Genomic DNA, 16309 nt, shown 5'->3' on the forward strand with positions numbered 1-16309 from the left:
ATTTTTCAATAATTTTAATTAATATATAAAGTTGTCTTACACCAAGAATAGTGACAAAATCATCTTCTGTTAATGTTAAAAGAATATCAGCCACAACATTCCTTGCTATTTCTTTTCTAATTCCTGTCATAGATCCACTACTATCAACAAGTATAACTATGTCTTTTGCTGAGGCAGCAGCTTTTACATACCTGAAAATACAAAAGAAATACAAAGTAAATATATTTGAAAACAGAGGATACAGTTAACTTGAATATATATATATATATATATATATATATATATATATACATAAGAGACAAATAAAAGAAAAGAGAAAATTTCATAGAAAAAGTAAGAATTTATGAAGTTTTATTAAAAATTTCATAGAAAAAGTAAGAATTTATGAAGTTTTATTAACTGTGTATAAGCTGCAAGTACATAGAACCCATAATGTAAGTTAAAAACACAAAGAGAACAAGAAAAGAAACAAAAAAGGGAGGATTTTAAGGAAAAGAAGAAAAAATTATTAAAAAAAGTCATTTTAAATTTAACAATGAAAAGATATAATCTAGTAATCAGCTCAAACGATTATAGCCGCAAACCTAGTGCTTTCTAATATTACATTATAATATTACAAAAAAATATATATATATATATCAACAAAGTAGCATTAAAAAAAAAAAAAAAAAGGCAGAGTAAGATGCTGATTCACAAACAAAATTTATATATATATATAGATATATATATACACACATTTATATAAATGTACAAAATATGTTTAATTACCACTAGCCTACTTATTTAAAGAACTTTTAAATAGTGAGAAGAAATAAAGAGAATTGCATGAAGGTAAAAAAACTTATTAATTTTTAAAACAAAGATACATAGCATGTTTTAAATGTGAATCAAACTGATATTCAGTCGGTTGCAAACTAAAACTGAAAAGTTTAAGTTGGCATCCCCTGTAAGCTGCATTTGCAACTACGATGCATTTAAGGAAACTTCCTAAATTTTACAGATTTTAATCTGCAATCTAAATAGTTATACTTGAAATATTACGTTTCTTCCAATTATACATATATGTATCAGTTTCTTAAATAAAATAGAAAATTGTGGTCGACGAATATCTTATTACAAGTTACAGTTTTGTAAACCTTTTCATTTTTTTCACAAACTAATGCATTCCTCTCACAGTTAGTTGCAATAGGGTAATTTCACAATATAAAAATATCAGATTTGAAGTTTTTAAAACCATACAGCCCAGTTTAGAAAAAAAAGCAGTTCTAGAAATTTTTGCTAAATCAATTCTTAGCGTCATTTATATTTACTCCAATCTATAGTATCTTTCATAAGTTAAAATTTTTAAAAAAACAAAACAAAAACCAGACTTTACAATATGTTAAAACTGTAATAACCATGTTTTAACTTGCTTAATTTTTTTTTAAATTTCAAAAGGTTAATAAATATTATTAGAACTGCTTGATTTTATTAAACTAAGTTAAAATTTTATACATCTGAAGATTGCAAAGATATAAATGATGGTATTGCTTTATATTAACATTCATATATAGTGCTATACTAATATGCTTCATGGAAGGAATGATAACTATGTCCCATCCATTAAGCATAATACTAAAGGTTGAAACATGGGAAATGTAAAATAACATTTATAATGATGCTATGAGAATAATTAAATAAAGTAACATCATTATTAAGTGACATTCAATTTTTGTAACTACTTATTAAAATTAAGACCTCTGGAAAACCTGTAATAAAGCTTTTAATGGAATTCATTTAAATATAAAATACATTTTCAGATATCCCATCAAAATTTTAAATCTCACCAAGAGCGAGTTCGGCAATCATAAAGGTCTGGCTTTTCCCTGCCTTCTTTGACCCAAGTAGTGGCTGTAAAAAGGAAGAAAAACTTTTGAAAGTGAAGATAGCTTAAAAATAATAACAATAATTAATTGCTTAACAAAATAGAAAAATGTATGATTTTTTTAATTTTATATCACAGAGACTGGAATTGAAATAAAGATAAATTGAAACAGTATTACTCAAAAACTAGTTAGTTAATCTAAAGCACTTGTTATATTTGAGTACAATTAATTTAAAATAATTTGTATAAAAGAAACACAAAAAAATTAGATAATTTATAAAACATTAAGTGACATTATTAAATATAAGTTATCAGAGACTAATATGGTCAATTTTACTGCAGTCTACCCTTTCCATTTTCAAACTAGAAATACATCAATTATAACCATACTTTAATGTTTCTACACTTAAAAAAGATTATCCAATAAAAAAATTTTAAGTTTGATATTTAACATAGACATGGTCTTCTGAATGGATAACAGTAGCAGTTTCAGCTTTTATATAGCTGCAATAGCTAATTGCAGCTATTTTTTATTGCAAAATCAATATAATATGATAGTAGTAAAATATTTAGGTACGATTTTAGGGGAAATTTATTTTTTAATCACACACACATGCGAAAAAAAAATAAATTATAACAATAAAAGAAGGGAATTGTTTTGCTCTACAGGCAATAGTTATTTTAAAGTCTAAGGTTATTGCTAGGTTTTAAATCATATTTTCAAAAACATAACTGGCTAAAAGTCAACTTTACATATTTTTTTTTTCCAACAAGAATAAGTCTTATTTATTAAAAAAATGATCATAAATTTTTCCTTACCAGGAAATGTGCGTAAAAAACCAGTATTACTCCCAAAATATTGCCAATTTAGGGATGGATCAACAGCAAGATTATTTCGAAATGCAGGAGTGAGATATTCTGACCATTTTATGGAGTTGAGAACCTTGGGATCTAAATATGAAAATAGTAATGTAACAAAAATATCCACTAAAAACAAATAGTTCTAACTAATATTACCAAAATAGAAAAATAAAAAATTACAAAAGAAGGAGGTTTCAAGAAGCTTTAAAAATAGTTAAAACATTCTTCAAAAATCAAATAAATTTAAAAAGACTCAGCTTAAAAAGAGAATTTGTGCAAATTTAATTAGGGCATAAAGAAAATAAGGCAGAAATATACTGCCCGTTGCACCTAAGAAGACAGATGAGTTAAATCATGGTACAAATAAGTAATTTCAAAGGAAAGTTAAAAGTTTTTTTTTAATTTAAAAATACCAATAAAGTACCACTTTAATTGGCAGTAGAAGTTTTCAAGTAAGTTTAATTATTAACGAATTACGACAAAAATAATCTCTCTACCACCATTTGAATATTACTGAAAGTTAAATTATAGTAGAGTACAGGTAGCTTAGTTTGAAAGGTTTTAAATTCAAAAGTACCAGTAACATACCATGACAATTGGTAGTAAAAGTTTTTGAGTAAGTTCAATTGGTAAATAACTACAATATGACAATAGTCTGTAATATAACAAGAATAAGTTGATTGAAAGTCATAAGATGGTACAAGTCATTTAATTAAAGTAGTGGTTATGTAAAAACTAAGGATGTAATGAATAGTGATTTGGCCAAATACCGAATATTCGGCGCCAAAATAACAACCTTTTTTAAAATTATTAATAAATGCCAGTTTTTATAAATAAATAAGTTTAGTCCTTATTGAAAAATAATCAATATTTAGCTGTATTATTAGTATGAGGTAAAGGAAAAAAAACTTCAATAAAAATGCTTAGGGTAATAAAGATAATCAGATATTAAAATAATTAAAAACATTTAAGATAAAAAAAAACTCTCTAACAGCTATTAAAAAAACTAAAGTTGCAAAGTTGAAAAAAAAAATAGAAAAAAAAATATTGTCTTCATTTTTAAAACAAAATTTTAATGCTAAAAATAATATTTTCCAGAAAAAATTATCTGTAATACGTTGAAAGAGAAAAAAACTTTATCGGAAACATTTTTAAAAAAGTACCAGTATCATAAAAACGCCCATATAAAAAAAGGTTATAGAAAAAAGCAAAACCGAAAAAATAAAATTCGATGATTTCTCAAAGAAAATCGATGACTTTTTGAAAGAAAATTTTAAAGCTAAGCATCTCAGTTTTCCAATTACCTTATTTTCAAGAAAAAATGAAGTTTAAAGACTAATAGAAATACTCTTAATTGTCGTGCCATAATAAAAACAAAAATATTTTTGAAAAAGCTAGATAGAAGCCAAAACAAAAATTGTTCTAATTTTTAAATGAAAGTTAAGATTTAATACTAAAAAATCTCAATTCAACTTTTTTGCAAAAAAGTGACCATAAAAGAATAACGTTCATTAGAGATGCTCTTTAAAAAATGACGATAAAAATGAAAGTTAGCAAAAGAGAGGCAGAAATGTTTTTTCTTCCTAATTCTGAAATATAACTTTAACGTTGAGAATAACAGTTTTCCATGTCATTGGTTATCAGTCTTATTGTACAGGAAAAATGTGACAATAAAAGAATTAAGTCGATTGGAAATGCAGTGTTAATACAGAAAAAAAGACGAAAATGAAAAAATAAGAAAAAGTTCTCAATTTTTAAGACACAAAATGTTGAAAACACGACAAAACTGATTTGCCTGAATGTAAATATTAAAAAAAAAAAAAAAAAAATCAGCATTACAAAACTCATGTTTCAGTATAAAGTAATCTAGTTATGATTCTTCACATTTCGCTTTTCCGTTTGTCTTTCAAAACATATACTAACTAATTAACTTAATTAGAACTTACAAACACGCGTAAAAATATCTTCTAATAATGCATAGTAAAAAATACGATTTCAGATAATCCTTTATTAAATCTATTCAAATAACCCTTCCTCTAAAGAAAAAAAAAACAACACTTTGTTGAAAAATAATTTTCCAGATAATACTTTGCCGAATATTTGGCAAAGTATTCGGCTAACCGAATATTATGCAAAAGGACCGAATTTGTCCCATATTCGTTAATTACATCCTTAGTAAAAACTAAAACCAAAGGAAGATAAAAGAAATGACAGTAAGCTGGGAGAAAGCTTTGTGCCAATGAGGATAGTTTAGCAAAATGACATTCCAGTCACAAAAATTGTTTGAAAATAAATAGCCTTTCAATGGTGGACAGGCAGTAAAATCTATTTATATCTAAGAAATAAAAATTATTATTAATGATATTTACTTCTTTAATGCAAGTTGCATGTTTTTTTTTTATAATTAGTTACATGTAAAATAAAGTAGAGATGACTTCAATATCATGTGTAGAAAAAACAACAGCATTTATTTAAAAAACTTCAGTTAAAAAATGCGGAATGTTTACATTACCTTTATCATAAACATTTGTAGGTACATGAACAGAGCTATGTTTGAAATTTACAGGAGCATTAGCAAAATTTCGGTGCGGTTTCATATCTAGATCTCTAATACTCTTTTTGGGCTTTCTTTTAGTTACTACATCATTAGAATCAATTTCATTATTTTCTACTTCAACCTCTTTCTCTTCCATTCGAGCATTATAATATTCATGCTGAAATGACAAAAATTCATTTTATTGTATATGCTTTGTTTTTTATTTAACAAACTTAAGAAAGCATCATTAAACAGAATGTGTGGAAAAACAATATTTGAACCCTTCATAAATGCTGTGTTTAGCTCTCTAATTTGATTTCTTTTTTTCTTCTTAAATTTTATCAAACTAATCACATATGTTAACAGGAAAATAAAGTAAAAATATCAGGAAAATAAAGTCAAATTAAAAAAAAAAAAATCTTAAATCAAAATTCCCTCAAACACGGCAATCAGCTGCTAAAAATTAACTTGTAAATCTCAAAACATTCAGAGAACAAGCTTTGCAAAGGCCGATAAAAGATAGGAGGGTAATTTTTTTTTTACTGCGAAAGAGAGACATTTCTAAGTCGAAATAAAAGTTTGTTAAAAGAGATATATGCTTGATAAATATCATCCTTAAATAGAATTTAATGTTAAATAAAGCAACACTTTTTTTAAATGTAGAACAACAATGTTTAAATAATATTAATGAAAATAAAAAGAGATAGAAACATTTAAGAAACATACAATAAATGTTTTAAAATAAAACAAAGAAGCTTTTTCATTTCAGGAAGCACAAATAAAGATTTATCTATTAAAATATCCATAAGCATCATAATACATACGACAATGCAAAAAATATTTTTTATTTAACATTTTTGTTCTAAATGTGCATGGTATAAAAATTAAGCTCCTTATAACCGATATTTTAATTACATAATAAATACACGAGGACTTTAATATAAAAAGTACCATCAATTTTCTACCAATGCCTTTAGGCATTTCCGATCTAATCTTTAAATCCTTTCAAGATAAAAATATTAGCCCACTCAGCTTATGTTTTTTTTTTTTTTTTTTTTTAAGCATATTTGCTGAAGCTTTGTTTTTATTTGCCCTAAAGGAGTCAAATTAATACCAGCTGAATTAACTTTTCTCCTTACTTTCAAGAAGTATTTATTGAATCTAAAACCAAAGTGACTGGGGAAATAAACTTGAGAAGACCATTATTTTCTTTTTTAAGAAAAAGTTTTTAGATTCAGAAAATACTTTTTTAATTTCAATTAAATATTTTTTTTTAAATGTAAAATTATTCTAATTACTCTAAAAGCTTTTAAAATGATAAAAAAAAAATACTTAGCAGTTTTAATGCTTAAAATGCTATAAAAGGGAGATTTTAAAAAATTTGTAATAATATTAAATAGGTCATTTAAAAGTACATAGTAGATAAAATAATGATAAGTCAGCTGAACTTTAAACTTTATAAAACTTTTAATCAGTTTTTATTTTATTTAAAGTTAGTAAACAATAACTTCACGTTTTTTTTAATAAATTTTTCTATGAATTTATAATAATGTGCTTAAGTTTAAAACAAGATACAAGAAAGAAGCCCAATAAACATTCGAAATAATCATGGAATAATAATGAAAAATGCAACTATTACTAACTTTAATATTTTTATCAAATTGATATCCAGCAGCTGCATGTTCTGCCACTTCTGCAATTCGCTGAGAAAGGGAAAAAAATCCACATAAGGCACAAAATATGAATACATACATTTTAGGTTTAATTTTTTTTCTGCAAGAAATAAAAGAACAGTAGGACCCGAATTATTCCAGACATTTCTTGACTTGCTACCAAACCTACTTGAAAAGTTTGCTAAAAACTCAACCATTATTTTTAGCTATATTCTGATTTCCAACTCATAAATTACTGGCTATGACTCTTTCAAATGAATACAAATCATGAGTAATTTTTAAACTTCTCATATAGGAGTTCCAATGCTTAATCAGTAATCATTATTCATATAAATTACAATGTTCAAATCATCTTAACATTTACAATTTATAAAGCATAAAAATATGAATGGTGATTTAGTATTAAAAAGCAATATTTAATTATACTTTTGACTCTTTTTATTATTAGCTTCAGGTATTGCACCTTCATAATAAATCAGTGTTTGTACACTTAGTAAAATGTTATAAACTACAAATTAATTGGTGATTTTGATAATCAAGGTTCTACTGCATTGATTGGAAAGGTTGAATAAATAGGAAAGTTGATAGATTAAATAGGAAAGTTGAATGATGTACAGAAATAATAAAAAATAAAAAATATTATATTGGAAAATTACAAACTTGTAAATTTTTCATAAAACTTTTATATTATCTTCTAAGCTATTTGAAATAGGCAATTTAATATTGTACTGATTTAATATAAATAGAACTTTCTCTCTCATGTAACTAAAATAAGGTACATAATATCTTTTCATGATTGATAGCATTATAATAGCTCACTTTTCCTTTAAAGTGTTAAATTTTCATAAGAAAGTAAAATACTCCAAATTTTACACAAATTTATTCTTAATGGTCTAAGTACATATTAAATACAAGTGAAAAATAATTGTAATTCTGTAAACTGTAAACATATATAAATAAAACAAAATCAGTGGACAGAAAAACTTAAATTTTTTTTACTACTGTGCCCATCTCAGTTTTCTTGACCTTGGGCTCTGGGGTGCAGGAGCAGATGTTCCGGTCAGGTGGTCAGTCAAACGCGGAACCCCCAGTTTTTAGTTCCCAAGCATGCTTGGTACTCATTTATCGACCCACTGTAGGGATATAAGGCGGAGTCAACCTTGCCTGGACCAAGAATCGGACCCCGGACCTGTGGCGTGGGAGCACGAAGCGCTACCACTCAGCCACCGGGCGTCATGAACTTTGCTAGAGAACTTAATTTTCACCTATATTTATGATGGTTTAGAATACTAAATTGAACTTACAAGAAAGAATATAACATCAGATCCTTTGACTGTTATCAACTTTTTAAAAGTCAACAACTTGATGAAACTCAGAAAAGGATTAGAGACAACAATGAAGTACATAACACTGAACAATGAAGTTCCATGAAAATTCATAGAGTAAAATATATTCCCTTCAATTGCATTAACATGCACATATTCTTTAAGTATTTCACTATTCCCAAAAATTTTTTTACAAAATGTAGCCATATTTATATTAACTTGCTATTTGCAAACATAGAATTCCATAACATAACAATCCCACTGATGTAAGGTCAAAACCAATTTTTCCGACATAAGTAGGTTTACTATCACAATTGCTTCAAAAGTTAAGATGATGTAGGTATAGAAATGAATGATTGTTTAATTTTTTGGAATAGAAATAAATTTCAAAAATTACACTTTTTCTAATTATTTTTTTTAATAAAAAAGGAAATCCATGTAAATTAATAAAAGGTAAGTAATTAAGTATTCCTCTAAACCTTTTTTCCATTAAGAGCATAAAATATGATGATAAAAATCTGACATTATCCATAAGTTCAGCCCCGTTTGTAGTCAAATAGCTTTGATAATAAAGGAAAGGAGAGCTATAAAATATATTAAATAGTTACTTCAACTGCTAGTTTTTTCCAAGATAAGACGTTCTGAACGTCCACTCGCATTTCTTCAATCATTTTTGTAGCATCTACCCATTCTACTGTAGCACCTAAGTCATTAAATTTCTGAAAATGAGAGAATGAATATTTAAATAACACAAAAGGATGTATTGCAAAACTTAACAATCTGAACATTTAATATTGTTTTTTTTTTTAAAAATAAAATATTTTTTTCCTTTGCTATTTAATAGAAAAGAACAGCACCACAAAAATATTTTTGAACAATTTTGCCTCATATAAGTCTTAGAGGATTTAGTAATTATTAGAGACCCTTAATAAGCACAGCCTATAGCAGGGATGGCGAACCAGTGGCACGCGTGCCACTTATGGCACGCGACGCAATATTTTGGGCACGCCACCGATCATAGAGTTTACTATGAAGCATAGTAACAATTCAATTAAAATTCACAAAAAAAATAACAATTAATGCCAAAAAAGCAATTAATAATCACAAAAAAACAAGCGAACAATAAATAACTAGCAAAAAAAGTTAACAGTTCTGCTTAAACTTAACATCTTATAACCCTAATAGAAGTTATTTGTCATCTAATCTGCAACAACAGAAGTCACACTGATGTTACTTTAAGTTGAATTACGCGTATAACTGAGACATTGCAAAAGTTGAGAATTGCATTTTTTCGTAAGTAAATAAAGAGTTTTGAGTTGATAAAATTTAGTATTATTATTTACCCAATAATCACGAAGTCAAAACTATTTGTCGGCACGTCTATGACCTCATTGCAATATAGTTTAGAAAAAATGGCACGTTGGTGAATGAAGGTTCGCCACCCCTGGCCTATAGTATATACTTTTGGAATCCTAATCAAAAGTAAGAAAATGCATACACATTATGGATCTCAAATTTATATCAGTGTTTTCACTACAGCTCGAGAATGTGAGAATCTCGCATTAAAAAATTATTAATGCGAGAAGTTAGCACACTTGATTAATAAATTTTAAAACGCGCGAATCTCCCGAATTTTGGCAAAAAATTAGTCTTCCGCCATTTTGACATGAAAACAGCTACGACAAGTGTTGAGAAAAAAAAAATGAGTCCTTTTTTAATAAGTTATTTAAAGTTAGCTCTAATTTTAGTTGTAATAAAAAATGTAAAAAAAAAAATGAGACCTTTATAATAAGTTATTTAATGTAAGCTCTAATTTTAGCTGTTAATGAATTACCAAACTCCCTCATCGACAATTTACAGCAATTTGCAGCATCGACAATTTACAGCTGAAAACTATGCTGGAAGACCTAACAAGAAGTATGAACATGGAAATAACTTCAATGAACTTCACTGTTCTATAACAGAAATAATTGAAAAGCCTATGCTGGCAGATGTAGAGGATAGGAAAGTGTGTGCACAATGCTAAAAATTTAATTAGTGATTCCGAATAGTTCAGCATCTGTTGCAACGTCATATAGCACCCAAAACTGAACTAAAACAAAATATCGTAACAGATTGACTGATGAGCATATGAGCAACCTAATGAGAATAGCTGATAAAAAAGTAGACATAGAATATTTTCCATATGATGATGCAGCAAAAATATTCAATGGTTTAGAAATTAGAAGATGTTAAAATTGTATTATAATTAAAGAAATATTTTTTCTCCAAGTCTATTCGTGTTTTTTAGTTTTTAGAAATCTCACTTAACTTTTTGAAATCTCACTCAGTTTTTGAGAAAGGATGAGAAATTTTCTTCCATTTTTTTTTTTTTTCTGTAATGAAAACACTGTTTATATTTAAGCAAAGGACAAAAAAATATTATTTAATTTGATAAATCACTATTAATGAAGAATGGCATATAACACAGTTTGATTACTAGATGAAAAAATTTCTGGTAATTGCTTTAAATTCATCCATGTTTAAACTTTACAGTTTTCTCTTGCAAGCAGGTTTCGATGTTTTTATTTCCTTAACAGTGATTCATAAGAGTTATATTTTTCTCAGATTAAATATTAACTCATACTTTTTAATTTTTTAAAACGATTTAAAAAAAATATAGTTAAGACATAAATTACAGAATCTTGATGTTTAATAAATTGGGTTGAAAATAATATTTTTTTTCTGGTATAGGTAAATATTTAAGGAAGTTTAAAATTTATGCACAAAACGTCTTGGTTTGCACAAGGCATGGCAATTTAAGAATATGTTTTCTAGGTGAAGAGTATAATTAATATCATTGAAGACAAACTTTGAATGTCCCAACAGATAAAATTGTGCAGATTTTATAGAATATATATTTTTTTATAACTTTCAACTATAGAAATTCTTCATCGTAACCATAAAAAATGAATGCATCTTCAAAAATACATTTTATGTCTGATTTATAACTTAGTTAGCATTAATTATTTAGCATTGACACAAAAATAAAAAATTAGCAGGACCACTAGATCACAGTCTTATAATGTTTTTTTTTTTTGCTCAGAACATTTTCATAAATGCTCTTAGTATTATCCTTAGTAAGTATTATTACTTTTGTTCATACTATATCTATCTGAAGCAATTTCAAAGTTTGATCTATCTGAAGCAATTCAAATGAGAACAAATAAATACAAATTTATACAAATGTTTATTGAGTATTGAGTATAGTTAAGTGCTGCGAGCTCTCTGCTTATCGCTTATAGCTCTGCGTTTTGTAACAAATGTTTATTTTGAGTAAGTATTGATGATGGAAATTTTCCGGTTGCTTACTTCTGTGCTATTTTAGATTTATTTTATTGTTGGTTTACCAAGTTGCAAAGCAAAGGTGGCGCTTGAGTAACTACAGGGCCGTCCCGATACTCATCCCACCGGTTCTAGACTGCAACGGTATCACAGTGTACGAATATTCATTCTGTAGTCGAATCAAATCATTAGCAATAATTTCATTATTTAAATCAGTTTGATCACAAATACTATTAGATCATTCACATTGAGTAGCAGCATTAGTTAAGTGGTGGTTATTATTTCCGATCTATTTTTATGTTTAAGCTTATAAAAAAAAATGCTTTTTGTATAGTTATTAACTTTTACTGTTTACAATATAACTTGCTCTACTGACTAATTTCAATAATAAAACTTCCTAGAATATCAAGTAATACATATGTAATATAAAATAAAAATGTATATAATGCAATATAAATTAAAGATATATATAATGATATATAAAATACAAAGCAAACGAAAATTTTTTAAAAGGAATTTTTTTAAAAAATTTACCAGCAACCCATCTCAGTTTTCAAATACAAAATTTTTAAATCTTGATAATGAAAATAAAATAATTAGATTGGACGTCGTGCAAAATGCTTCAACTGGCTTACAAAACGGCAAAATTAAATTTAACGAGTGTTGTTTATACAGTAAAAATAAGGATGAAAAAAAAAAGAAAACTTAAGAGTGAATAACTTACTTCATAATTGCAAAAAATTAATGCCAATTTAGAAAATGAGCGAATTTGCCTAATTGAGTTTACCATTTTAATTGGTGTGCAGCATTCGACATAATTTGAAGTAAATGGAAAATATTAGCTGGAGGCAGATTAATAAATTGACATGAACTGGATGAAAGTTTTCTTCCTTTTTCTGAAGCACATATGTATGAAATTTTTTTTTGTTTATTGTCCGGAAGTATTAACATAAAATCTACAGATTGTATTTAATTGTTCATTTACTAATAATTATGATACTTTGGTATATAATCCTGATTTATAATTTTCGCTGAGTTAAATGATTATTCTGTTATGTTTTGAAATAAAGTAGGGACAAAAAAGATTGATATTTTAAATCCATTTTTATAGGGATTATTATTTAATTGTAAAAAGAAACCCTCAAGGAAATGGTGGTATTTTGTGGCCTCGAATTCATATATCTTATTAATTTTGGGACCATTTAAATGGTTTTGGATTTATTCCCCCCCAAAAGGGTTTTATGCTGCATAAAAGAAAAAGAAAGATTGCCGTTAATGTAACGTCTTTTTGATAAACCCTTCGTTCCTTAAAATATGTGGAAGGGTAATTGCAATGTAGCAAATATGACTCCAAGTTTATAGTCAGGAGAGTGTTCAAAAGTTTGGGACACCGAATTGTTAATATCACTTTCTGTGTAAATGTCTGGAGTTACACAAATGTTAAGTACTTGTAACTAATCATATGATTATGATTATGTCTAATCACGTGGTTGTGCATGGCGTGTTAACGTAACATCTTGAGGGCATGTTTTTATTATCATGTTGAATCAACGTTTTGGATCAGATTTAGTAGGATATCTGCTAACGATGTCACGTGTGTTTCGCACCATGCATGCTGACCCATGGAGGACGTTACTTGCACCCAATTTTCAAATTTGTTCACATACCATCTTCCAGATAAGTCTTAATGAAATTGGCAAACTTGACAAATTTTAATGAAATTTGGCTGGAGCATAGGTTAAAATAATACAATACAAGTGATATAGCAGTTATAATACACAATCATGATTGCGTGCAACATTCACTATAACTCATAAGATATGGAATAACGCTTACATAATTAAACAAGAAATTGGTTAATAGGGGGGATATGGCCCTTATTGTACAGGCTAATAATGTGATTTCATACTAGAATTAAAATGGTTTAAGAATCTGTAGCACTTTAACCCCCATAGTTCATCAATACTGTTTTCAAGCTATGAATGACGGTCAGAGGAAAGTTGCGAATTCCAAGCATTCCCCTTACCAGCACCAGTTACGCTTTATAAAGTTGAGATTTGGAGGTCTTGCTGTCCAATATACTGGTCAAATATATATTTGATGGTGGATTATATATCGACGAAGATCTCGTCGACTAGATGAATTATATGTAGTCACGCGTAGTCTCCAAAAAGCCGAACAGAGAGCTTTAAGACCTCATTCATCTAACCTACATGACTAAAAGTGCCTCTGTCGAATTCAAGTGGGCCATTTACATGATGTCTGCCTAGATCACGAAACCTCCGCTAAGATGATGACCTCCGCTAAAGATGAAACCTCCGCTAAATTTTTTTAAAGCAGCAATCGGATTCCAACATATCTCTTAATGAATGAATAATTTAAATCAGGAACTCGCTATTTGCCAAGTAATATCCGAGAAAGTGAACAGTGAAGGCATTACGTTGAACTCCCGCTGATCACGAAATAGTGAACTTTAGAGTTGGGATTAAATCTTGAAACCTTTTGTTTTTGCTTTTCGGGAGTGCAGCAGCTGGCCTTTAATTTATTCGAATAGAAGACGATACGAATCCTTATGGAGTTCATCTGGTCTACGATTCTCTTAAAACTGAACACATTCACCGGGTGAATTGTTCAGTCAGATCTCCAGACCTCACGATGGAGCCTGCCTAGGACTTTCTGAAAGTTGAAATTAAACTCACATTTCCTCTCCGACAACCATTTAGGGCCTGAAAATTTCAAAGCTTATAACAATAATTATAATTATATTAACAGTTGTGACCGATTTTTATAGAAACTTCCATACTACTTATTTACATTTTTGGAGTTGCAATGTTAAACAATTTCCATCTCCAAGAGTGAGTCATATCGTATCTTCACATATTTTTTTCCCTTGTTCGATTCTGCAATAAATAATTCATACCTTCCGATTCGAGACAGTGTTTTACACAATTATGCTTGCAGATTACAACTATTGAATACATATTTTATTGCATTACATTAACCTAAGCTCATATCCAATTTTATTAACATCAGTTCAATAATTCGTAAGATAATCGACCAAATATTGAAATAATCTTAATCTATTGTATTTCAGCGACCGAAAATTTAGTTGCACACAATTATAAAACTAGTTGATCTTAAGAAAATTCTATGTAAAACAAAATTTTTATAATAATTTATTATTTAATTTATAATGGTTGAATTTTTTTTTTAAAAAATAGTATGGTACATAAATGTTTATATTATTTTAAACTACGTATCTATAAACAACATAAAGTCTTTAAGTTGAGAATTATAAAGAAAACAATTTTAATATTTATCCACAATGGGAACTAACCCATAAGCATTAAAAAAAAAAGAAAAGAAAAAAGAAACGTCATTGTGGCAGATAATTTAAAAGAAGGCACTCAGCTATATTGATGATGAAATGAGCATTTCAAATATAGTTGAAATAATTTTTTATGGAACAAAGTGTTTTGCATGCTTTGCAAATTAGCTATGGTGCATCTTTAAAAGCATGTAAGGAAATTCATTGTCGATTTGAAATAATCGTAAAACCTATAGGAGGGCAATTTCAAAATATATTGTACTAAATATAAAAGAAAAATTATAGGCCTATTTCATGTACCCTATTTTCTCATAAAAAATATATTTGATCAAAGAATTTCCAGTGCTCTTAAGAAAAATTGATCGAATGTTTTTTGAAAAATGAGAGTCACTGTAAAAAACTGAAAAAAAAACTGATTGAAAAATAACTGAGCTCCGAATTTAGAAAAAAAAATAATTTCTAATAGTGCTTTACGAAGATAACTTTTAAAATAACTGTATAGAAAATAGAAAGGATGAAAAATAATTTTTTTTCTCGCTTATTAAAGAAGGACCACCATCTTCTATCCCAAAATATGTAGAAGTTAATGGATCCAAAGTTATTAATAAACTCAGCTAGAAGTGACTGTGAAGGTTTTATTTTTTTTTTTTGTTTTAAAATTAAGTCCATTAGCGAGCAAAAAGATAATAGGATTTTAATACCGAAAGAGAGGGATCATTAAATCTGTATCTCATAAAAATTGCTAACGCTTGAACTTTTTTCATTCCTTTTTTCAAAATTTTTGTTTTAACTCCGGATATTCATGGGATTTTTTTTTAAAGACACTACGTTCAAACCCATCAAAAATCACTTACTAAATGTGAGTTATGAATGATACAAGGTTGATTGGAGCTTACAAAAGCACAATTGCTTTCTGAATTAAAGATTTTTATCGAACGTAGTCTTAATAAATGAATGACATTCAAGACGAAGGAAGATAAAATCATTATTAAAATTCAAATAGTGAAGAATAACGTAATAAAACAGAGTTTAATGGTTTCGCTTATCGATCTAAAAAAATTTGTGTGAAATCCCGTTAATTCTTATAGCCTGAGAAAAGGCGATATAAAAATTGGCCATTATAACTTTACTGTACAAACAAGTTGTTCGGTAACCACCACTCTTAATATATAGTTACTCGCGCTATTATCAAACATTTAAAGCAATTTTATTCATCAGATACAAAGATACTGAAGAGTCGAGGAAGGAGCGTCTGATTGTGTCAGAGATAAAAAATTAGGACAATTTAGAAAATTGATTTATTTTTCATAAATTTTATAATTAATCAATAAAATTTCAAATACCAAATTTAAAACTGTAATTGAATAAATTATTCAAGAATAAAAGTTTCGTATTAAA

General features: G+C 27.5%; 1 protein-coding gene across 8 annotated transcripts in view; it reads right to left on the reverse strand.

Moving 5' to 3' along the window:
* LOC122271814 (voltage-dependent calcium channel subunit alpha-2/delta-3) overlaps positions 1-16309 on the reverse strand; it is a 485956-nt gene that overhangs the window by 55296 nt on the left and 414351 nt on the right. For 5 of the 8 annotated variants that reach the window (XM_087167453.1, XM_087167454.1, XM_087167451.1 and 2 more), the window contains exons 3-8: positions 8868-8978; positions 6905-6964; positions 5238-5439; positions 2684-2815; positions 1827-1890; positions 41-191 (exon numbers count right to left, since the gene is read on the reverse strand). In XM_087167453.1, the coding sequence (XP_087023579.1) occupies positions 41-191; positions 1827-1890; positions 2684-2815; positions 5238-5439; positions 6905-6964; positions 8868-8978 (720 nt within the window). Of the gene's footprint in view, positions 1-40; positions 192-1826; positions 1891-2683; positions 2816-5237; positions 5440-6904; positions 6965-8867; positions 8979-11392; positions 11548-16309 lie in introns of those variants that run through there. The other 3 variants (XM_087167457.1, XM_087167455.1, XM_087167456.1) reach the window with 2 other exon arrangements.

Source organism: Parasteatoda tepidariorum, chromosome 7 (genome assembly GCF_982258835.1).
Source record: "Parasteatoda tepidariorum strain Cologne lab strain chromosome 7, Ptep-v5.0, whole genome shotgun sequence".
NCBI classification, from domain to species: Eukaryota; Metazoa; Arthropoda; class Arachnida; order Araneae; family Theridiidae; genus Parasteatoda; species Parasteatoda tepidariorum.